The sequence below is a fragment of the Polypterus senegalus genome, chromosome 15, assembly GCF_016835505.1.
Source record: "Polypterus senegalus isolate Bchr_013 chromosome 15, ASM1683550v1, whole genome shotgun sequence".
In the NCBI taxonomy this organism is placed as follows: Eukaryota; Metazoa; Chordata; class Cladistia; order Polypteriformes; family Polypteridae; genus Polypterus; species Polypterus senegalus.
The window spans coordinates 93959152-93984103 of NC_053168.1; the positions used below are offsets into that span (position 1 = coordinate 93959152).

Consider the following 24952-nt stretch of genomic DNA (forward strand, 5'->3'; position numbering starts at 1 on the left):
TGACTTCTACACATATGGAGTAAATAGAACTTGAAAAGATATATTTTTTCAATGTGATCGCAAGAATTCAGATAGAGTTGATGCAAGACTAAGCAGCCTGTATGCCTCATCAAGTCATCCTCCCTCGCCTACTTTTTACCGCTCATCTAATGAATACACTGAGTACGGTTTACCAAAACAATCATTGACGTTTAATAAAGTATCCATTATTGAGTATGTAGATCGGAATATACATAAGGGTATATATACAATTATTTGCGCCGGAGAAGTGTGTTTAGTGTCAGAAAAGAAAAAGGGAATATGAAATAACGTTATATGACCGTCAATATACAGTATTTGTTTGTGAGTGTTACTGAGTAAGCGTTGCCACAAGGATTTGATTATTTCTTCAATCAGGTTCGTGACGGTAGGATGGGTTGTGTTCAAGTTACATTCCGTGTTTGTCAATCGCTGTAAAGATGACAGGCTTCTTTCATCGACAGTTTACCGCATCAATAAACAGCCTGGCTCGCTTCTTTATCTGAGACCTGACACTGCATGCATAGGGTTTTTTTTTTTTTTTTTTTTACACTGTCTCCTTTAGCAGGATATCGACTTTTTCCAATCGTGTGCTTTGTTTCCGGAGTAGCTGGATTTTGCGAAGGCGTTTATCGACGCCTACATTTTTTGCTGCCTTTTCACTGTGTAATTCGGCCAGTTCAGCGCCTTTCGAACTGTTGCTTTTTATCTGTGCACCCGCGCCAGTTCACGCGAGTCACGTATATGTACCGAGGGTTCCCAGCTGTGCTGGTGCCATCCCCGCTATGTCCATGGCCGTATTTAACGTTACCCTCAGTCCCTGGTGCACTTAAAACTTCCCAGCCGCTTGAGTCGCAGGTCAAACACCACCCTGACCATCCCATCTTCCATAAGCGCAGTCCTTCACCCGTACGATACCCAGCTGTTATTGACTGTCGCTGACGGACGTCCCTTGGCGCGGCAGGCACTAGATAACGCCAGCGGTAGCCATGAACTTAATTTAAAGTGTAGGTTTACACCGTGCTTTGCTCCGGCAGAACTCATGAACAGGAGCAGGAACATTTCGCCGCTTAGCGCAGCCTCAATTAATGGCTGCCAGCGCGAGGCCCTCCTGGTTTCGGCGTAACGGATTACGTGGCGATGTCACGCAAACCGCCCCTTACGAGCGCTCGTCATCTCCATTACAGCAAAATGGAGTTTGCTGACATACAGAGACTGAGGAACACCAACTTTTATGAGCTGTGGCGAATGAACTCACAATTTCAGCCTTCCACCCCAAGGCGCGGAAGCGCCGGAGAATTAGCAGATGAGTCAGTGAGTGAGTGAGTCAGAGTGAGGAGTTTTACTATTAGTATAGATACATATATACATATATATAAACATATGTTATGGCGGCACATATATCTATACTAATAAAAGGCAAAGCCCTCATCACCACTCACTGACCTGCACGAATTCTCCAAACTTCCCGGTAGGTAGAAGGCCGGAATCTGGTAGGCTCATTCCTCACAGCTTACTTTTACAAAAGTGGCAGGTTTCTATTTCAAATTCTACGCCCGTCACGTAATCGGAAGGTATTTTCCATTAACCGTAATGAGCGAGTTGGAATGACGTGGGGGCGGAGTTTCAGACATCATCACGCCCCACGTAATCACGCGGAACTGATTGTCAATGCAGTGCGAAAACCAGAAGACTTCCAAAAGCGCTTAAGAAAACATGCATTATATAATTGAGAAGGTGGCTATGAAGGGCAGCGAGCGAAAGTAGACAGGCTACCATATTCATGAGTGTTGTTGCTCGAAAGAAAGAAAAGGTAAACCTAAACTTTAAACAAGTCTATAGATAGCTACCGGAGCTTCACATGCCCAGCAGGCCGCGATATAAGTTTACCGAGAGGACGTGGTGATATAAACGAGTTTTGATCACTTTGTAACTAAGTTAAATTGTAGGTGAAGGGGTGTGCTTGCAAATTCAGAGACTTTTTGGGGATTGACAGTTAAGGTGGTGGGAGCACATCATCTCCCCCCCCATTCATCAATTCGGTCTGAGCTGAGCCCCGCGTAACAGCCGTCTTCGAAACCCGCAGACTCCCACCAAATACTCACAAAAAAATCCGCGTTAATACACACGCTATCTCTCGAGTTTCTCCACACTGAATCCTCCAGGCACTACTTACAAAAGGTCATTGACAATCGTGTTCGTTATTTTAAAATCTTTCCTTTTTTTAGCAAAACCGCTTTAGGAAGCCGATGCATGTGCCCAAAGCGTTAAAAATAATGCATTTAATCACACTTTTTCATTACAAGCAAGGAAGCTTTTATCAATGCATGATTTCCCGGGACACGGATTACATTGATCGGGGATCCCGATTATTTTACCATCGCCCACCTTAGTTTGGAAGAAGTCTGAAAAACATGAGGTTAACACAGAAAAAACATCACCAATTCAAGCTTTATGAATAATCGATTCGCCATCAATAATTGTTTTGAGTAAAGCCATCCTCCTTCCATTTTTTAATTTTCCAATACCATGATTAAATGAACGTTAAATAAAGAGCAAAACGGTGACTTATTGGCAGGCACATATATACAGCAACACTCATGACAATGTCAATCTTACGTTTTTATTAAAATGTTTCCTTTCTTTTTATTACTTCTTTAACACACTACTTCTCCGCTGCAGGCGCGGATTTTGCTATATATATATATATATAAAATTTAATGACCTCCAAAGAGGCTTGAGACTTTTGATATCAGAACGTGTCTGCAAAACTGTGGTCTCCTGCCCAGAAAAGTCGAGCAACCAGCGGCGCTAGCTGTGTCGGCCTTTGACGCTGACTGCGCTTCTGCCTTAAGTCAAAGTGAGCACTTTTAATTTTTTCATCCTCCCCGCCTTCAGCCCAGACAAGTGCAAACACGGACCCTACACGGAAAAATAATTTAAGGACCCCACCTTTGACGTGATAAGATTATGAGGTCATCACCCCGGATTATGAAACACCCAGGGGGAGGTGACGACCTACATGAATTTGCCCCCTCCCCACAGTTGATTAACTGGCAAAAAGGACGTCTCACTCAAGGTTTTAAAAAAAAAATTTTTGGGCCAAAAGGGTTGGATTTTTATAAAAGGTTCAAAAGGGCTTGAAAATTGGGTCGAAACCCCCGCCAGGGCCCCCCCTTTTCCCCCGGGGGGGTTTTTTCCCTTTTCCCCTTCAAAAACACTTTTTCTCCCCAAAAAAAAACCCCCCAAAAAACAACCCAAAAATTATAACCCCTGGGGAAAAGGCCTAAGGAAAGGCGGGACCCCCCTTTTTCAAAACCCCGCAGTGTCCCAAAAGGCAAAATAAAGAACCCCCCTTCAAATTATATAAAAAAGGCAACTTTCCTTTCTTTACCCCTTTTTTTCCTTTACCCCCAAACCAAAGCCTTTCTCTTAAACTGCAGAGGACACAAACTAATTTTTTTTAAATGCCGGGAAGGCACATTTCCAAGGAAAATTTTAACGTACTGAAAAAGTAATTTCAATGTAACTGAACCCTTAAAACGTTTTTTTACTGTTTAAAACAATATAATTTATTATTTTTTCCCCCTTTCACTCAGTGACCAAACCTTACAAAAATAGAAATACAAAAATACACAAAGTATATGTTTGGGGAAAATATATATATATATATATTATATACACACATATACACATATATATATATAAAAATATAACACACAATATAAATTTGGTGTGGGGGTATGTGTGTGTTTTATGATGTAGATAGGATGTTTTATGTTTTATATATATATATGTTTGTAGATATGATATAGATATGTTGGTGTATATATATATAATGTCAGTTGGAATGATTTGTTGTTGTTGGTGTGTGTGTATATGGCACAATCCCAAACTGGAAAAAAATAAAAAGGAGGGGTCAGCGTTGGGGAAAAATTTTCTGATTAGCTGAAAAAACTTCGTGCCGCCAAATACAAAAAAATTTTTTGAAATCATGTTAAATTTTTAAATGTTTCTTTTCTAACTTTAAAAATTTTATCCGGGGGGGTTTTTGTTTTTATATATATAATATATAAATATATATCCGCACACCTTATAAAGTGACAAAAAAATTACATTGACAATCATTTGGTTTTTTCAAAAAGTTTCTTTTTCTTTTTTTCTTTTAAAACACTATTTTCCCCCGCGTATATATAATATATAATATAATAAAGATATATATATAATATTATAGATACATAGATATATATATATATATATATACATAGATACATATATATATATATACATAGATATATATATATATATATATATACATAGATACATATATATATATAATAATATATATATATACATAGATACATATATATATATATATATAAACTGCTCAAAAAAAATTAAAGGAACACTTTGAAAACACATCAGATCTCAATGGGAAAAAGAAATCCTCCTGGATATCTATACTGATATAGACTGGGTAATGTGTTAGGAACGAAAGGATGCCACATCGTTTGATGGAAATGAAAATGATCAACCTACAGAGCCCTGAATTCAAAGACGCCCAAAAATCAGAGTGAAAAATTATGTGGCAGGCTAGTCCATTTTGCCAAAATTTAATTGCAGCAACTCAAAATTGTACGCAGCACTTTGTATGGCCCCTGTGTTCTTGTATACATGCCTGACAACATCGTGCATGCTTCTAATGAGATGACAGATGGTGTTGTGGGGATCTCCTCCCAGATCTGGACCAGGGCATCACTGAGCTCCTGGACAGTCTGAGGTGCAACCTGGTGGCATTGGATGGACCAAAACATAATGTCCCAGAGGTGTTCTATTGATTTAGGTCAGGAAAGTGTGGTGGCCAGTCAATGGTATCAATTCCTTCATCCTCCAGGAACTGCCTGCATACTCACCACATGAGGCCAGGAATTGTCGTGCACCAGGAGCCACTGTACCAGCATAGGGTCTGACAATGGGTCCAAGGATTTCATCCTGATACCTAATGGCAGCCAAGGTGCCTTTGTCAAGCCTGTAGCGTCTGTGTGACCTCCATGGATATGCCTCCCCAGACAATCATTAACCCACCACCAAACTGCTCATGCTGAATGATGTTACAGGCAGCATAATGTTCTCCATGGCTTCTCCAGACCCTTTCACTTGTCACGTGCTCAGGGTGAACCTGCTCTCATCTGTAAAAAGCACAGGGCACCAGTGGTGCATCTGCCAATTCTGGTATTCTATGGCGAATGCCAATCGAGCTGCATGCTGCTGGGCAGTGAGCTCAGGGCCCATTAGAGGACATGGGGCCCTTGGGTCACCCTCATGAAGTCTTTCTGGTTGTTTGGTCAGAGACATTCACACCAGTGGCCTGCTGGAGGTCATTTTGTAGGGCTCTGGCAGTGCTCATCCTGTTCCTCCTTGCCCAAAGGAGCAGATACTGGTCCTGCTGATGGGTTATGGACCTTCTATGGCCCTCTCCAGCTCTCCTAGAGTAACTGCTTGTCTCCTAGAATCTCCTCCATGCCCTTGAGACTGTGCAGGAGACACAGCAAACCTTCTGGCAATGACACGTATTGATGTGCCATCCTGGAGAAGTTGGACTACCTGTGCAACCTCTGTAGGGTCCAGGTATCGCCTCATGCTACCAGTAGTGACACTGACTGTAGCCAAATGCAAAACTAGTGAAGAAACAGTCAGAAAAGATGAGGAGGGAAAATGTCAGTGGCCTCCACCTGTTAAACCATTCCTGTTTTGGGGTCATCTCATTGTTGCCCCTCTAGTGCATCTGTTGTTAATTTCATTAACACCACAGCAGCTGAAACTGATTAACAACCCCTCTGCTACTTAACTGACCAGATTAATATCCCATAAGTTTCATTGACTTTATGCTATACTCTGATTAAAAAGTGTTCCTTTAATTTTTGAGCAGTATATATATATATATATATATATATATATATATATATATATATATATATATATATATATATATATATATATATATATATATATACATACATATATATATATATATACATATATATATATATACATATATATATATATATACATATATATATATATACATATATACATATTACATATATATAGATAGATAGATAGATAGATAGATAGATAGATAGATATGAGAACAACACTCATATCAATGACAAAACACATACATTAACAACCATGTTATGCGTGCTAGTTTTAAAATTTTTCCTTTTCTTTTCTTGCAGTGCCTCTCTTTAACACTACTTCTCCGATCGCTAGTCACGGGTATTCTGCTAGTATATATATATATATATATATATATATATATATATATATATATATATATAATATAACATATATACACATACACACAGGGTGGCCCATGGTTTATATGGATACACCTTAATATAATGGGAATGGTTGGTGATATTAACTTCCTGTTTGTGGCACATTAGTATATGTGAAGAGGAAAACTTTTCAAGATGGGTGGTGACCATGTTGGCAATTTTGAAGTCAGCCATTTTGGATCCAACTTTTGTTTTTTCAATATATATGTGTGTGTGTGTATGTGTGTGTGTGTATATGTATGTATATGTTTATATGTGTGTATATGTATATATATGTAGATATATATGTATTTATATATATATGTTTATAATGTGTGTGTATATATATGTAGATATGTATGTATATATATGTTTATATGTGTGTGTGTGTATATATGTATGTATATATATTTATATATGTGTTAATGTGTATATGTATATATGTATGTATATATATTTATTTATGTATATATATATATATATATACAATACATGTATTTATTAATGTAGATATGTATGTGTGTATATGTAGATATGTGGATGTATATATATATATATATGTGTGTATATATTTTATATATAATATATATATATATATATATATATAAAATATATATATATAAATGACAGAAACACTCATAACAGTGACAAAACAATTACATTGACAATCATGTCACGCTATTTTAAAATGTTTTCTTTTATTTTTCATTACTTTAACACACTACTTCTCCACTCATGGGTGTAAGGTATTTGTTAGTATGTATATATATATATATATATATATATATATATATATATAGATATATAGATATATACACAAAACACACTGTGAGTGGAAAAAAAACACACCAAATGTTTTCATCACATCTTCAACAATAGTCGGACGATTTTGATAAAATTTGGAACATTGTATAAACTTGTGTCAAAGCAGTATAAGATCTTAATTATTTATAAATTTGGTGCATATGCATACGCAAGCTGAACGCGAGACGTATAAAGTGTGATGTGATGAAAAACATTTAGTGTTTTTTTCCACTCACATATATATATATATATATATATATATATATATATATATATATATATGTATATACAGTAATCCCTCGCTATATATAGCGCTTTGACTTTCACCGGTTTCACTCTATCAGCTGGATTTTAAATGTAAGCACATCTAAAACATATATCACAGATTTTTTGGTCGGCTACGCTTTCATGGACAATGGGTCTTTAATTTAGGTTACATGCTTCCTCAGTTTGATTGCCCAGTTGATTTCATACAAGGGACGCTTATTGGCGCATGGCTTAGAAGCTACCCAATCAGAGCATGTATTGCATATTAACTAAAACTCCTCAATGCTATAAGATATGCTTCCAGCGCTGTGCTTGTTTGTTTCTCTATCTTTCTCGCTTCTCTCTGCCTGACCAGAGGGGGTGTGAGCAGAGGGCTGTTTGCACAGAGGACACGGACGCCTTTTCTACTAAAATGCCGCTTTATCGCGGTGCTTCTGTATACTTAAAAGCATATGTATTGATTTTTTGATTGTTTGTTTTCTTTATGCTTAGCTCTCTCTGACATTCTCTGCTCCTGGTAGCGCCTGGCTATTATGGACGGCGCCCCTTTGAAGATAAGATATGTTTGCTTCTTTTAATTGTGAGAAAGAACTGTCATCTCTGTCTTGTCATGGAGCACAGCTTAAACGTTTGACTAAAGGGTGTTATTTCTGTCTAGAGGGCTCTAATAATGTTAACAGGGTGGGAGAGTTTATAAGGGCTTAAAATATATAAAAAATAACCATACAAACATATGGTTTCTACTTCGTGATTTTCACCTATCATTGGGGTCTGGAACGCAACCCCGCGATCGAGGAGGGATTGGATTACTGTATATATATATATATATATATATATATATATATATATATATATATATATATATATACACACACGCACACACAGTGGAACCTCGGTTTACGAAAGTGTTTGTAAGACGAGCAAAAATTTTTAATAAATTTTGACTTGATAAACAGCGATGTCTTGCTAATACGTGCAGTATGGATACACTATGTCTGCTGAGCGCCATGAGATCGTGATCACAACTGAGCTGATGGTCTCTCTCTCCTTATCCTCTCGCCGCTTGCCCAGCACCTCTCTCTCCTTATCTTGCTTGTTTGTTACAGCGCTAGCTCTCTGTCTCTCCTTATCTCGCTTGCTCGCAGGTGTGTGTCTCTCTCTCTCTCCTTATCTCGCCGCTCTCAGCTGGCCTCTCTGTTTACCACAGCATTGTGACTGTGTGTGTGCACTGTGAAGTGCGAGTCCCCATCTTGCTCCCCAAAACACAAAGCTGAGTCTCAGTACTTTAACACTAGTTTTATTCAGCTTGAAACAGCAACAGCGCTTGTAATTTATTGCAGCGGGATCTTTATAATGTTCCTTATGACCCATTGGCGACTTAAGGCGCTTTTTTATAGCATGCTCCGATCTTTTGATGCGCTTATAATTGCTTAACTGCTAAGCGCTTGGAGACTACGATTGCTTTGGGACACTCTTCCACGTGTCTTCCTGTTGGTGGAACTCCCATGAGTTTAGAAACTCACACCAGCCATGATTCTTTTAAAGGTAAAGTGCAAGGTCAATTTGTATTATGTATTTTACTCTTTATATTTTGTCTTAATCATTTTTATATGAATAGTTTTGGGTTGTGGAACGAATCATCTGGGTTTCCATTATTCCTTATGGGAAAATTTGCTTTGATATACGAGTGTTTTGGATTGCGAGCATGTTTCCGGAACGAATTATGCTCGCAAACCGAGGTTCCACTGTATACATACAGTGGAATCTCTATTCATGACCATAATTTGTTCCAAAACTCTGGTCGTAAACCGATTTGGTCATGAACCGAAGCAATTTCCACCATAGGATTGTGTCTAAATACAATTAATCTGTTCCAGACCGTACGAACTGTATGTAAATATATATATATATATTTTTTAAGTACAAATATAGTTAAATACACCATAGAATGCACAGCGTAATAGTAAACTAAATATAAAAACATTGAATAACACTGAGAAAACCTTGAACAACAGAGAAACCAACACCGCAATAGTTCACGCTTATAGTGCTAGGAACCGCTCGCTAAAAACACCTTTTTTTTTTTTAATGAGTTTTAAGCATAAAAATGAACATTTGAAAAATCCTTAATTTACTAAGCCACCAAGCCAAGTAACATTGCCACAATGCACGCTATGAACCGATCACTGTTAACAGAACTGAAAACAAAAACCAGTCTGTTCTACCTTATGCGTCCAGCCCTCCCTCTCTCACTTGCTCTCTCTTTCGTGTGTGCACGTGTCTGTTTTTCGCGAGCCTGGAGCGCCTGCCTGTGTTGTGTGTGTGTGTGTGTTGCACCCTATCTCTATCTTGCTCGCTCACTCGCTTCACAGGAAATGCACAGGGAGAGACTGAACATGTACAAACCGAAGAGCAAAAGCTTGTTCATACACCGGAGTGTATGGTTGAACGAGGCAAAGTTGGTGAACTTTTTGGTCGTAAACCAATTTGTACGTGTACCGAGACTTTCGTGAACCAACACACACACACACACACACACGTATATCTGTGCAAAAGGACGAAGGTCCAAGTCTTAAGAGTCCAGGTGTTTCCTGTCTTGCTACATGGTTGTGACACATGGACGCTATCTAGTGATCTAGTGACCTGAGACAAAGACTGGACTCCTTTGGTACTGTGTCTCTCCGGAAAATCCTTGGGTATCGATGGGTATAATTTGTGTTGAATGAGCGGTTGCTCATGGAGTCCCGAATGAGGCACATTAACTGCATTGTGAGGGAGCCGCCAGTTACAGCACTACGGCCATGTGGCACGTTTCCCCAAGGGTGATCCGGCTCTGTACCAGTGCATGCTCCCCACTTTGACTTGAGTTGATTGTCTAGATGTCAACAGAACAGAGATACTGTATCAATTCATTCTCCTGGGGCTGAACGGGATCAGTGAAGTAAGATCAACAGGGTTGATGGCAAAGTGAAGCACTTAAGCAGGTCACCTTATAAAATATGACATAGCTGAACTTCACAAGAAAAAGGCTGATGCTGAAACAAAAGCTAGGATGGCACATACAATGGCATCGATGGTAGATTAGTGCTCTGTCTGTGTCTGCCTTTTTGTTCTAAATTCATCATCAACATGAAAAGTCACGTAACAAACACAGGAAGAGCTTCTGAATATTGGCTGCAATGTGCCCCCTGATGTAACTCCAAATATTGTTACTATATCCGTGGATCTTACAACTTTGTTGATCACAGGAGCTCATGCAGCAAAACAGGTAGCCCGATGGTGGAGGTGCAGTCAGGAGAGCCTGCATTCTGGCTTGACTGAGTAAATAAGGATTACAGCAATCACTGCCTGGAACATGTCTAACACAGGCTCATTGGCAAAGACAGTTGATAAAATATAGCTGTTAACACATACTGAAACTGTCTATCTGCTCTATGACTTACTGAAAAATTGCTGAATGACTATTCCCAACTCTGCATTAGACTTTACAGTGTGGACCACGTTACCAAATTTTGCAACAAAACAAAGGGTAGAGGAGGTGTGTTTCTGCATTAATCAAGGTTGCTTTAACACTAGAATCCCAGAAGCCTATGGAAAAACTCGCAATCCTGGGCCAGCTTAAATTCCTTTACACCTCTCCATTAGCTTCTTTTGGTTTGCAGATGTGTTGATCAGCACAAGCAGTCTGCTATCACTTCCCATACCACAGCAGCTCAACTCGAGCAGAAAATTCTCCCAGCTGCAGGCTCTTTACTTGCGGTTCAGGCGCCTGGAATTGTATAGGGTAAATAATATATTGTTATTTGGAACACATGCATTTCATGAGTGTTCCGTGTACAACGATCTATGTAAAATATAGGATGACAGGAAATGCGAGGAAAGAAATGTTGAACACATACCTAAAACAGAAACTTTGTTCATGTTATAGTACTAATGACAAAATTTTGAAATGAAGTGTATAATGTGTGAAGGTTGAAGTCCAAATTTTAAACACTTTCACAAAAGGTACACGTTGTCACACACGTGTGATTAGGAGATAACTAAAGGGCCTGAATAATACTAATTCCATGCTTGACCAGAGGGTGGCAAGGTGCACTAATTGTCTCTCTCAATCCCTTACAGACCATTCTTGGGAAATACTGTTCCGTTCCGGCGCTGCCAATGATGTCACTTCTAGTTCCAGCCCTGATGACTTCCTCCACTTGTCTTTAAAAGCCACCATTTTAAGGCAGCAATTCAGTTCTGTTTTGGACTTGCATGAGTAAACAACTCTTGCCAATTTACTTCTTTGCAGCCAGGATATAATATATGGGTGGCTGACCCAAATGTTTTCATGTTTCATTGTGCTTTTTGTGACAACGTATAACAAAACAAGTGTGCTTTTATTAAATACAGAGAATACCAGCGCTCAAAGAGCGAGAAGTAGTGTTAAAGAAGGTACGTAAAAAGAAAAGGAAAAATTTTAAAAATAACGTAATACTGATTGTTAATGTAATTGTTTTGTCATTGATATGAGTGTTGTTCTCTCATATCTATCTATCTATATATATCTATATTTTATATATATCATATATCTATATATATATATATATTTTATATATATATATATATTACCAAGTAGTGTGTTAAAAAAGGGAAAAAGAGAAAGAAAAGGAAACATTTTGAAAATAACGTAAATGATTGTCAATGTAATTGTTTTGTCACTGTTATGAGTGTCAGTATATATATATATATATATATATATATATATATATAAAATCCCCGTTACGCAGCATGTCATGTTTTAAGAAGTTATGAAAAAAAAAAGGGAAAACATTTTTAAAAATAATGTAAATGATTGTCAAAGAATTGTTTTTGTATTTGGCGGCAGGCAAGGTTGTTTTGTAGCTGCATCAGAAAATGTACCACGACGCCTGACACGCCCTTTTTACTGTTTTCTCACAGCTGATTGCTGCTCGTATATATATACACACACACACACACACACACACACACACACACACAATATATATATATATATATATACACATACATATCTACATATACACATATATATATACATACCTATTAATATATATACACACACATACATACACAAATTATATATAAAGTATGTGTGTGTGTGTGTGTATATATATATATACATACACACAGTGGTGGGAAAAACTATTTGCCCCTTCCTGATTTCTTATTCTTTGATGTTTTACACAAAATGTTTCTGATCATCAAACACAGTTAACCATTAGTCAAATATAACACAAGTAAACAAAAAATGCAGTTTTTAAAATGATGGTTTTTATTATTTAGGAGAAAAAATCCAAACCTACATGGCCCTGTGTGAAAAAAATAACTGCCCCCTTTTTCAAAAATAACCTAACTGTGGTGTTTACCCCCTGAGTTCAATTCGAGCCACCCCCAGGCCTGATTACTGCACACCTGTTTCAATCAAGAAATCACTTAAATAGGAGCCCGCCTGACACAGAGAAGTAGACCAAAAGCACTCAAAGGCTAGAATCAGCCGATCCAAAGAAATTGGAACAAATGAGAACAGAAGAATTTGGGGATCTATCGTCTGATAAAGGTTATAAAGCATTTCAAAGCGGGACCCACCCTCCAGTGAGAGCCATTATCCAAAAAATGGAAAAAAAGGAACATGGTGAACCTTCCCAGGAGGGGGGCCCCAAAAAATTTACCCCAAGAGCGGAGACTTTTCACCCGGGAGAGGTCCAAAAGCCCCCAGGAAACGCTAAAGAACTGCAGGCCCCACTTCCCCAATTAAGGCCGGTTCCACCCACCATAAGGCTCAAAAACCCCCGATGGGATTTCAAGACGAAACATTTTAAGCAAAAAAAATTGGGGGCTCGCCTCAATTTTTGCTAAGAAACATCTCAATGATTCCCAAGACTTTGGGAAAATATTGTGGACTGATGAGAAAAAAGTTAAATTTTTTTAAGGAAAAACCCCACATCTGGGCTGGGAAACAGCATTTGAAAAAAAAACATCATACCAACAGTAAAATATGGTGGTGGTAGTGTGATGGTCGGGGGTTTTTTTGTTTTCGGGACCGGGGTTTGCGGGAAGATGGAACCCCGAATTCATTTTCAAAAAATTTGGAAGGAGAATGTCCGCCATCTTTTCGCCAACCCTCGAAGTGATCTTTAAAGGGACAAAAATCATAAAAACCAGCAACCACTCTGAAGAAAAAAAAATGAAGATTTTGGGAGGGTTTAGTCAAACCTCCCGGAACCCCTTTAATTTGGATGCCAAAACGCGGGGAAAACCTCAAAAAAGTGAATTACAAAAAGAAAGATGAGGGGCCAAAATTCCTCCCAGCTTGAAAAAAGACCATTGGTTACGCAAACGCTTTTTGCGGCTGCTAAGGGGGGCCCCAACCATTTAAACCGGGGGCAATTCATTTTACACGGGGCCATGTAGGTTTGGTTTTTTTTTTTTCTAAATAAAAAAAACCATCATTTAAAACTGCTTTTTGTGTTTACCGGTTTATACAATGGTTATATGTGTTTGATGATAAAAACTTTTTGGGGACAAAAAAAAGAAAAGTAGGGGTATATATTTTTTCACACCACGTATATATATATTTTAAAAGATGGGTTTTATATATATATATATATATATATATATATATATATATATATATATATATATATATATATATATATATAATAAACATAAAACATATATAAAACAAAAGTGTTTTTTTTAGTGTTTAGGGGGGAAAAAAGGGTTAAAAAAATTTTAAAGTTATTAAAAAAAACTTAACTTTTTTAAAAGCAGGACATTGAGCCCACTGGAGGGGTTTTGGGGTAAACTACATTTTAAAGACTGTGAACAAAACGGGTAATAACAGCAGCTAAAATAAAATTTTCCCCCCTGTAGACCCCTTGAAAGGCGCACACGGGGGGAAAAATTACATTTTCGTGAACCAAATTTGTGCCCGGGAAAAGGCCTCCCCATTTAAAGAAAATTTTTTTGGCCCTCGCACTGTTGAGAGAAAGGTTTTGGTTTGGGAAAAAAGGTGTAAAGAAAGGAAAGTTTTTCTTTATAAGTATAGAGAGTGGTTCGCTGACGTATGATCCCTTTTGGGACACGGGGGGTTTTTTTGGGTGACGGGAGAGGGGTTCCCAAACCCAGGGATGGAATTTCACTCCACCTGAAAGGGTTTTCATAATCCAGGATGACCCAAATCGAAGGGGAAAAGAAAGGGGAATCGCTAATTTTTTCCGGGTGAAAAGGGGGCCCCGGTTTCCTTGTCTCATCAGGGGAGGATAAAAAAATTAAAAATTGCCACTTTGACTTAAGGCAGGGAGGGGCTGCCCAAAGGCGGGCAGGGCTTGGCTGCCCCCACTTTGCGGGGCAGGAGACCACAGTTTTGCAGACACGCTCATGATATCAAAAGTCTCAGCCCTTTGGGAGGTCATTATATTATAAAAAAACCCCGCCCCTCAGGAAAGTGGTTAAAGAAGAATAAAAAAAAAAAGGAAATTTTTTAAAAAAAACGAATGTTAATTTGTTGGGTTGTTAATATATATGCCTGCCAAATAAGTCACCCCCTTTTCCTTTTTTACTTTATTTACCCATTTAATCAGGGTATTAGGGAAAAAAATTAAAAAATGGAAGGAGGATTTTCCCAAAACAATTATTGATGGCAATCAATTCAAAAAGGGGGAAGAGGGTTTTTTCTGTGTTAACCCTTATTTTTTAGATTTCTCAAACTATGGGGGGGTAAAATGAATCGATGCGCGATAAATGTAATCGTACCAGGAAATCATGATTGAAAAGCCCTTGTTTTTTGCGGGGTGATTAAATGCATTTTTTTTTAAGCATGGAGCAATGCACGTTCAGCGGGTTTGTGCTAAGAAAAGAAAGATTTTAAAAAACTTAACACATTTAATGTGACCTTGAAGTATTGAGGTTTCGTGGAGAAACTAGAGATAGCGGGTATTAATTTGGGGATTTTTCGGAGTATTTTGGCAGTCTGACGGTTTTTCAAGACGGATTAGCCGGGAGCTCAGCTCAACCAAAAATTAGATGAATGGGGGAGATGATGACGGACTTCACCCGCCTTTTAAATGTCAATCCCCCCAAACACAGTCTCTGAATTTGCATAAGACAATTTTTTCACCAAATTTTTAAATTAGTTTCAAAGGATCAAACCTGCATATCCCGGCCCTTCAAAACTTGTATCCGGATTCCGGGAGGAACGCCAGCGTAGCCTTCTGAACTTAATTTAAAGTTTGGTTTACACCTTTTTTTCCCGGGGGCAACACCATGAAATGGTAAAATGCCACCGCTTTTTTTTTGTTTTTTGCGCCTCCAATTTTAAAGCCGCTTGGGTTTTTTGGGGGTCTTTCCGGTTTTACGCACCCGGGTGAAATACCACGACCCGCGTGAAATGTTCACGGGTTACGGGGAGGCGGATGATGCCACCCAAACCCCCCCCCGCCATTCCAGCTCAACCCATTACAGTTAATGGAGAAAAAACCTTCCAGGACCAAGGCGGGAAATTTTAAAATGAAACCTGCCCAACTTTGGTGTGTAAGGGAAAGACCCGCCAAATTTCAGCCTCACCAACGGAAGTTGGGAAATTTTGGGTGAGCAGGAGTGAGGAGAGTCAGTGAGTGAGTGGTGAGGGTTCCTTTTTTTTTAGATAGATAACCAAAGAAAAAAAAAATTGGGTTTGGGGAAAACCGACACACCTTTTTTGGGGGGGGTTTAAAAACTCTACTAATAATCAAGAGGTCGTGGGTTTGATTCTGGGTGCTTCCCAGATTTACTGTTTTGAGTAGTGAGCTGCTCTTATTGTTACTGTTATACAATAAAAACATACATTATTTTTCTGTAAAATTGGGGAAAAGGTGTTTGTTAAAAACTTTTGGTTTTTTTTTTTAAATTCTTTATTCTTCAGTCAGCTCACGCTTCCCCATCTGTTTTAAAAAAGACTTCTATAACAAAGGTGAACTCAGATGAGGATTCTATATTGGACAAATAAAACAGAAGCAATCCCTGCAAGAAATATCCATTCAAACATAAGAATAACACAGCTGCACCAGCCATAAAGGCGAAAGATAGCAGCACAGAGGTTGGGTTTGGATACAGCAAGAGGGGGACGCCTCCCCAGTGAATATGACACATGCATGTCCTTGTGATTATGTTTCTTGATGGTCTTTATATGAAAAAATTTATATGTTCTTTTTAAAAAAAGCCACACAATGTTATTTACCTTGATTTATTTATTTTTCTTCCCAGCGTAAAAAGAAATAGACTGCAGAGTCCACCTTTTAACAACGGAAGCGACAAAACATGTAATTTTTAGAGCAAAGGGCTTTAGCTGCAGGTGGAAGCCCTTCACACTTTTCCAACTGTTTGCCTTTTTCCAGAAACGGTTTTAAGTTTTATGACCTTACTTACTACTGGGGCCCTTTTTCCGAATAAGGAGTAATTTGTCAACAGGCATTACTATTACAGTTTGAGTATCCCTAATCCAAAATTTCAAAATGTTCCAAAATCCAAATATTCATGAATGCAGATGTCACAAGTGGAAGACTCCACATAAGTCTCTCTTATAAAACTTTGCTTGGATTCAGGAGTGAAAACATGCATATGCCAAAAACATGAAAATTTATACACCAAAAAATATGACTTGTAAAACCAGATGTGTGAACATTTTCTACAAAATTTATAAAGCTCAGTCATCTTGAAAATGCGTCCCATAATAAATTGCTCTTTTTTTTGTCTTAATTTCCTTGTTTGGCATACCTACACATATAGTGAGCGACAATGGTCGCAGTTTAAGAGTAAAGAATGCAAAAAAGTTCAAAGCTTGATAAGACTTAAAACATTATACATCAAGTCCCATTAATGCTCAAATGATTGGACACTCAAGTAGCAGTTCAGGTAGTCAAAATGTACTTTACAACAAAATGATTATCTGTTAGTGCTGATGTGTTAACCACTACTTCCAAGCATGTCTAGAATGTGAGCCCTACAGAACTGTTAATGGGAAGGAAAATAAGCCTAACTCTGCCAATACTGGAAAATAATCTATACTTGGATGGAGGATTAATATTGTTTTTCTTCGATTTCCTTAGTATTTGTATTTTTTGCATCTGTTAAAAAAATAGAAATAGAATGGCCAAATGACAAAAATACAGCAAAGGAATGCCTTGAGTTAAGAAGAAAAAAAAAAAGGGGGAGATACTATACACACAGGGCCAGACAACTAACCCCTTGCAAACAGGTCAATGAAAAGTGGTGGTCAAGTCCATCTGTGGTGCTAAGAGAGTGTGTTACACATACATCTCAGCTGAGATAAAGCCACTCAAACAGATGTGTTCGGGTTTGTTAAGGATTTCAAGGAAAGGAGAGAGAAAGAAAAAATGTGCACTATCAATAATTGTATGGAGTAAAGAGGGGAAGTTCTAGGTGGGTTATATTCATTTCCAAGTGTTTTTTATTTTTTAATAACACTTCCCAAATATCATGCGTCAAACTGCAACTCTCATATTTTTTTTTACTAATTTACACTAACTTAAACTTAACCAAACATTCACAATAAGTCTGCAATTTGCCACTGCTCTTTTAGTCATCTCATGAGCTGTATGTCACTGTTGCCTCAGAGTAAGTAAATCTTGAGTTTGCAGCCTAGGTCCTCCCTGCGTTAAGTACGCTTTGAGTAGTCAGAAAAGCACTATATAAATGTAAAGAATTACTACTATTATTATTAGTTCATATTCAGGCCCTAATCATGGATGTTTTACTGGATCATTACTTTTATTAATTTGTGTCCTGTGCTGCTCTTTTTTGTGTTTGCTTATTCAAATAAGCAAAAAATATATGACAAATCTCAAAACACAATCAAAGTGGGTTCTTTCTGAAAAAGGAAACAAATCAAAAGCATTATTTAAAAGTGGAACACAAAATGTATCAAAAGTAAGGTTACACAAAAATTAAATAAGAGAAATTTATATAATTTTATGAAACTGAAATAACATTGTTCTATATTAAACTATTTAATGTACAGAAGGACATTAAAACAAATATGACTACTCACGCATTCTTCCTTTCCAGGTTCTGCAGATTTCCTTTCAGGTTGTTGTAGGCCGATGCCCTTGCCTTCAGATCATTGTCGATTTGTGTGAGTTGCTATAAAGTAGTGAAAAGAAAAAAACACAGCAGATATTAAAAAGGTGTGTGATTTAAACAGTTCAGGCATTAAAGCTCCAGCTATTACCTAAACAAAACTGTAATTTAACAATAGTCAGAAAGAATGAAGTTTTTTTTAGCAACATGTATTGGCCACTAGTCTAAATCATTAAGATGTTAGATACATTGGACTTGATATTACAATTTTTATTTTTCTGGCAAATTTTATCCTTCAATTTTCTTTCATTTCGATTGAGTTAATATTTAAAGATAACATTAGTAAGAAAAACAAAGACCGACCAAATAAAAACAAATACAAAAGTAAAGGTGTCCAAAATTAATGAACAGTCATTAAAAATGTTATTGTTGCTCCGTAGGGTATTCAAAATTTGGTATATATTTTATATACTTCTGTACAACTTTGTGCCTGACCTGTTTGGAGTTCTCCTCAGTCTTAATATTGCCTGCTTAGTGGTATTGCCGAGTCAGGGGCCTTTCAGGATAGGTCTATTTATAAATCTTCATCATATCTTATCATGCCACTGCTGTATCCAGGTAAGAGCTGCGTCATTAGCATCCTTAAGATCTTTATCGGTACATGCAGGGCATCGGGTACATTCATGGAGAATGTGGTCCATTGTTTGAGGGGCTCACCAAGACATTCAGGCTTGTGTGAGGGACCCATTAAAATAGGTTGCTCCTTGTTGCCACCTTTGACCAGCTTAAGTGTGACCCAGTCTTCCAAGAGAGATGTTTCATGGGGTAGATGTTCTTGAGGTGGGAAAACCCATTGGGAGGGCTAGTCGTCACCGCCACCCCTCGAGCCTATGTTTTATGGACTGATTTGGATTAAGGGGTTCCAATGTGGCGAAGCTCAGACAAGAAGGTAGTTGGCGATTTACCTCCTGCTGATGGTGAAGTGGGTGTCTGGAGTCCATCAGTTGCTTGAAACTTTCTACTCTTGAACTACTTTCTCATCATATATGGGGAAGTGCAAACCCAGCCAGCCTGTATAAAGCAGGAAAGCATGTTGTTCGCAATGTGCCAGTGATGATTTGGCATGCACTATTTAGCTTAGGGTCAACCTTGTTGGCATGGGTTGACCTAGCCTACACTGGTGTGCAATACAGTACACCCCCAAAATTCACAGGGGTTACGTTCCTAGAGCACCCAAATTTAAAAAAACTCAATTTTTGGGATGTGGTTAAAATCCCTTTTTCATTTTTAAACCCACATATGCCCCAAAACACTTTAATATCCTACCTTAAATACATTACCTAAAAATAAAATGTAAAGGGAAACCTGTATACTACGCTGTGTCTCCCACAGTGCTAGGGAAAAATAGATTTACCTTATATGCATTAATTCATACAAGCCATTTTCTTCCCGAAACCTTTGGCCGGGGATATACTTTTCGGCCCGCTGCAGAGAACGCTCGTGTCGAAGCTTGTAGTGTTTTATTGATGTACTTCGAAAGGGGGAATCCAAGGTGGCGGGGAGATATTATCGCGAGAACATGTTCCCGGGTTCTCTGTGTAGTGAATTGCCAGAATACTATTAAATTTAAACACCTCAGCAAAATCTGAAAAAGGGTGTTTTTTTTATTAAAAAAAACCAGGATGTGTCTATTCCAGCGCATTGGGGACGACTGAGAAACAACCCCGAAGGTCTACCACCCAAAAATAAAGACACACAAAATTCCCCTTTTAGCGGCACCAAACCCCCTCGTATCTTTGAAGGAAAAGGACAAGTTAATCAACGGGGTATCCCCTACATAACTCCTGGAAACTGAGTGCTACCGCCCCACCCGGCACCCCCCTTTTGTAAATTTTTTCCCCCCCCTTTTGTAATTATTAACAGTATTCATTATTTAAACTAAATTATATGTAAAGTGTAACATACACACTTTAATGCATTCCATCATGAAAGTGATATGAAGTATACTGTAAATCTGAAGATTCTAAATGTGCAGAGAGTTGGAATATCATACATTTAATTTGTTCTGTGTGGTGATCTTGTCTGCTTGCTCGCAGCTGTCAGGTACAAGAAAGCTCGTGAGCATTAAAAACTGGGATGACGTTTACGACATCTGCTTTAATGATAAAGTAAACTCACGGTTAAAGTGGACAATTCGAGATTAAAGCCGAAATTCCACTTTAATCACAAAAAACATGATTTCACCGTGTCCTTTATTTTTTTCCGCAGTGGCTCAAATACAGCGCTATACATTATGTTTCTGTTGTGAAGTTGCAAAACAAAAAAAAAAAAAAGACGGCACAAAGAAGTTATGTGAGACTTTTAAAATTCATCGTGTCATTACGATCGGGAATATGCAATGTTTGAATATAAAAGCACCACGAATGCATCCTGATGTCGGCATTTTGTTTTACATCGAACATTCATCAAACAGCGAAGCACGCACATCGATCCCCGTAGGATAAGCACAGAGGCTTTCTGTCACATGTAGATAGTAAACAGAGACTCTGACGTCACATTCGACTTTTTAGCCACCCGACTTTACTTGCTGGTACTGCAACTCGCACATTAGCGTCGTAATTTCTGAGGACCTGCTCAGAGGAGCGCGTGAAATGAACGCTGGGAATGCGTGGCAGCCATGATGCGGTGCGACTGCCGTCTGGAGCGTGAAGTATAAATCGGCCCTTAGACGGTGCAGCTTGTTTCAGGGGCATCTTGGGGCTTTAACTCTTAAACTGCCACATACATGGGGTGGTTAATGCATCCCTGGACGCCAAATACGTTTTTGCTGCACTTTAAGTAAACATCACAATTCACAAAGAAAAGGTAAACTTTTAACAGAACACATTTTTTTCCATGCAAAGAGCATCACAAGTACTACAACACTGATTATTTTACACATTGCTAATAAACTGCAAAAACTATTTTAAAAACTACTGGAACAATATGTACAAAGTGCATCTAACGCCATGGATGTAAATCACTGAGCCAACTGAGCTTAAACTGGCTACATGCAAGCACACAGAGATAAGCCCAGATGCTTGTAGGCTAGTCTTAGTGCAGTTTGAATTTCATTCAAACACTTCAAACAAACATGTCTCATGCAGTTAGTTATCAATTAAACAATAGACAAACATCATAGAATAACCTCCAAGCAGAGAATGCTTGGAGGAAGGGAGAGAAACAAAGCAATCAGTCAAAAAGGACACCTGCTGCTCAAGCTTTTAGTAAGGTAGTCGCAAGAAACCCGCGAATCAGAAGACAGTGATTTATTAATTTTTAACGATGCACCCAGCCTTGAGAGACAAAAACAAAGCAAATCGGTAATCAAACAGCAAATAAAGAATGTAATGAAATCAAATAAAATAAGAAAACAACGATTCACCCTTGTTCCCTCACGCTAATTACATATTAAATACAACAAAACACAAACAAAACACACACAGTAAATCATGAAAAACAGCAATGGATGAAATGTAATGATGAAAATGTATAGTCCAGAGATCCACACATTGAATGGGAATGTACAGATAGTCCTAGCGGTAAAAGTATAAAGTACAAGTACAGGTAACCCAAAAGAAGGCAGACGGACAGGAACTTAAAAGACAAATTACAAAAACCTTTTTTTGCGCTTTTGGTCACCAGCCCCCTTTTAAAAAGTCGCGCTGACATCCTTTGACCAGCACCCTCAGCAGACGACCAATCAGAGCCACTGCAGTGACTGCTGGGATTTGCAGTTTCAAATTCTATTGGCTACTTTCACCATCCCAAGTCGGTTTTCTACAGCTGCTTCCCGCTCTCTACAGTACAGTATTGCCATGAAAGCATAAAATTGCAAAGGATATTTGCGGTTTCCACTAACAATTAGGTTCTAAGGAAAAATCCACAAATGACTGTGGCAGGTTTTCTATGCTCTAACTGTGAAAATATTAGATTTATAAATAAAGAATCCTACTTCGTGGAAATTCATTTATCGTGGTAGAGTCTGGAACAGATTAACTGCGATAAATGAGGGCTTACTGTATAACTGCAGAGAATATTTTATAAACAGTGTGGGAAAGTTTCTAAGGGCTTAAAATATATAAAAATAACCATACAAACATATGGTTTCTACTTCACGGATTTTCACCTATCGCGGGGGGTTCTGGAACGTAACCCCCGCAATCGAGGAGGGATTACTGTATATACAATGTATATCATTTTTTTTCCACTTAGATAATCTGGTCTATACTGTTTTGTCATTACATAAAATTAAATGAAAAATCAATTACAGATTGTAACGAGGCAAAAAAGGACACACAGGCAATGAAAGAAGAAAATAGATTAGCAAAATAAGAAAAAGAGAAAGACAAAGTTTAGAAGGATGAAAGGAGAGAACATAGATTAAAAGGAGAGAGAGAGAGACCAGTGTTGAAAAGAGTGAGAGGCAGGTGTCTGCAGGAGCCGGAGGCTATGGAATGGGTACTCCTACTGAGTGCTCTCCTGGGAGTAGGAATGGCCCAAAACACTGTGTCACCTGTAGATACCGGTAAGAGCCATTTGCTAGTTATTTAAGTTACGTTAAACGTTTGCCTATAAAAACGTGCATAGTCTAAGAATAACCACCACAAGCTGAACTGAATTGGTATATTCTAACCATTTCTTGTCTCTCTGACAATGGATTAGTCTCAGTTAGTGACAAGCCTTGCCATGTCTAAGGCATGGAGGGCACAAAGTTTTAAACTGTGCTTAACGTGCTCAATTGCATGTGCAGAGCTGTATATTTAGAACATACTGAATGGGAAGTAAAACATAATGAAATAATTCATCCTTAGTCATAGAAACTATTGAAGTTTAACAAAAAGAAACACTTTTCCTTTTTTGCCTTTTATTCTAAGTGTGTAACAACATTTTTCTTTATTCTTATGGGGACTGTTTGCTTTGAATTTTCACTGAACTTTTTAAAACAAACTTTTGGACTGAGAGATTCCTTTGGGCACGTGTTTGATCCATGCTTGATCCTGTCTTACATACCAGTATCTACAATGCCAATGGACTTACAGCAAGTGATGAGTGTGTCTTGGCGCAGCACCCCATGGATGCAACATACATGGAGATGGGGACCCGAGCCAGAAAAAAGAGGGTGACTACACCTGTTGCTGGGTATCTCCTACTTCTACAAGGTTCGAAAAGGATAAGAGGAGGAGATATCAGGTTTAGAGAGAAGCACTGGCGTTCATAATCTTTATGAATTGTCTCTGGATTTTAACATTGTTGTTTTAGTGGATTATTTATTATGAGTGTTTTTAAACTTCACTGGTGTTCTTATGGATTATTTATTGATTGAAGCACTGCACTATGAAACACTGGTTTTTGCTGGACTTTTATTAAAAGCACTAGTTCACTTTTTGCACCTAGCCCTTGCTGCATGTGTGTGCCCTTATCTACCTAAGTCACCTCAGTTTTGACTATCGTTGGTTTTGGGTTGAAGAGGCTCCCAAATGAGACAAGGAACATGGAACCAACCCGCACTGTCACACTATATCCTTACATTATTTTGCTTGTGTCTGTCCATGCTCAATATAAACAACAGTTGCCACAATTACTATATCTCTCCACAACAATAGTGAGGAATCAGTGTTCCTGGCAGAGTTTTGGTCTTCAAGTCTTCAATTTTTCAATGTGACCAATTATCGGATGTGGTATACTATACTTTGTTACTGACTGAAACTGCATTATGACACTACCATTTTACACCTCCTTTTCCTTCACTTCAACGAAAGCCTGCTGATAAAATGTAAATGCACATACAGCCTAGTTGCGACCAACAGAAACAGTCTTGTCGGCCAACATACTCACACCAGTGCAGAGAAGCAGAAACATCTACATCACGCCAGATGAACCAGCACAGGCAAGATGCCTTAGAACAAAGACAATGTATTACAAACAACAGAGCGACATTATCCGAAGATCAGCGGCAGCAAGTCTTGCACCAAGACAGTGAATGAAAAATGAATTACACACACAACCTTTCTGAAGAACAGTGGCACACTACCAGACAACAAGAAATATTACAATGGAAAAAGTACAGGGATTCCAAATCACTGACAACTAAAAACATGATATTCCCTTTATATTACGGCATAGGCAATTCCCCGTTTGTTTAGCATTTTGTGTAACTATCACCAAGTCATAACGACATACGTTTAATAACATCGGACTTTATTTGCTAGGACCTGTTTTTACTCATGGTCAGTTGTACACTACATTTTCCAGACTAACATCAAAACCCGGTTAAATGTACAGGTACTTGCGGGTTACACACAGGGGAATATCTTCGATGACAATAATGTTTATGAAACTGCGTTTTCCGACGATTATAGTCAGTTTACTACATTACCTGATGACCACACTTCATACATTTC

The 24952-nt window shown here is 38.2% G+C and overlaps 1 protein-coding gene across 3 annotated transcripts in view; it reads right to left on the reverse strand.

The window, feature by feature from the left end:
* LOC120515778 (V-type proton ATPase subunit C 1-A) overlaps positions 1-24952 on the reverse strand; it is a 349765-nt gene that overhangs the window by 163933 nt on the left and 160880 nt on the right. For all 3 annotated transcript variants that reach the window (XM_039737077.1, XM_039737076.1, XM_039737078.1), the window contains exon 6: positions 18481-18572. In XM_039737077.1, the coding sequence (XP_039593011.1) occupies positions 18481-18572 (92 nt within the window). The remainder of the gene's footprint in view (positions 1-18480; positions 18573-24952) is intronic.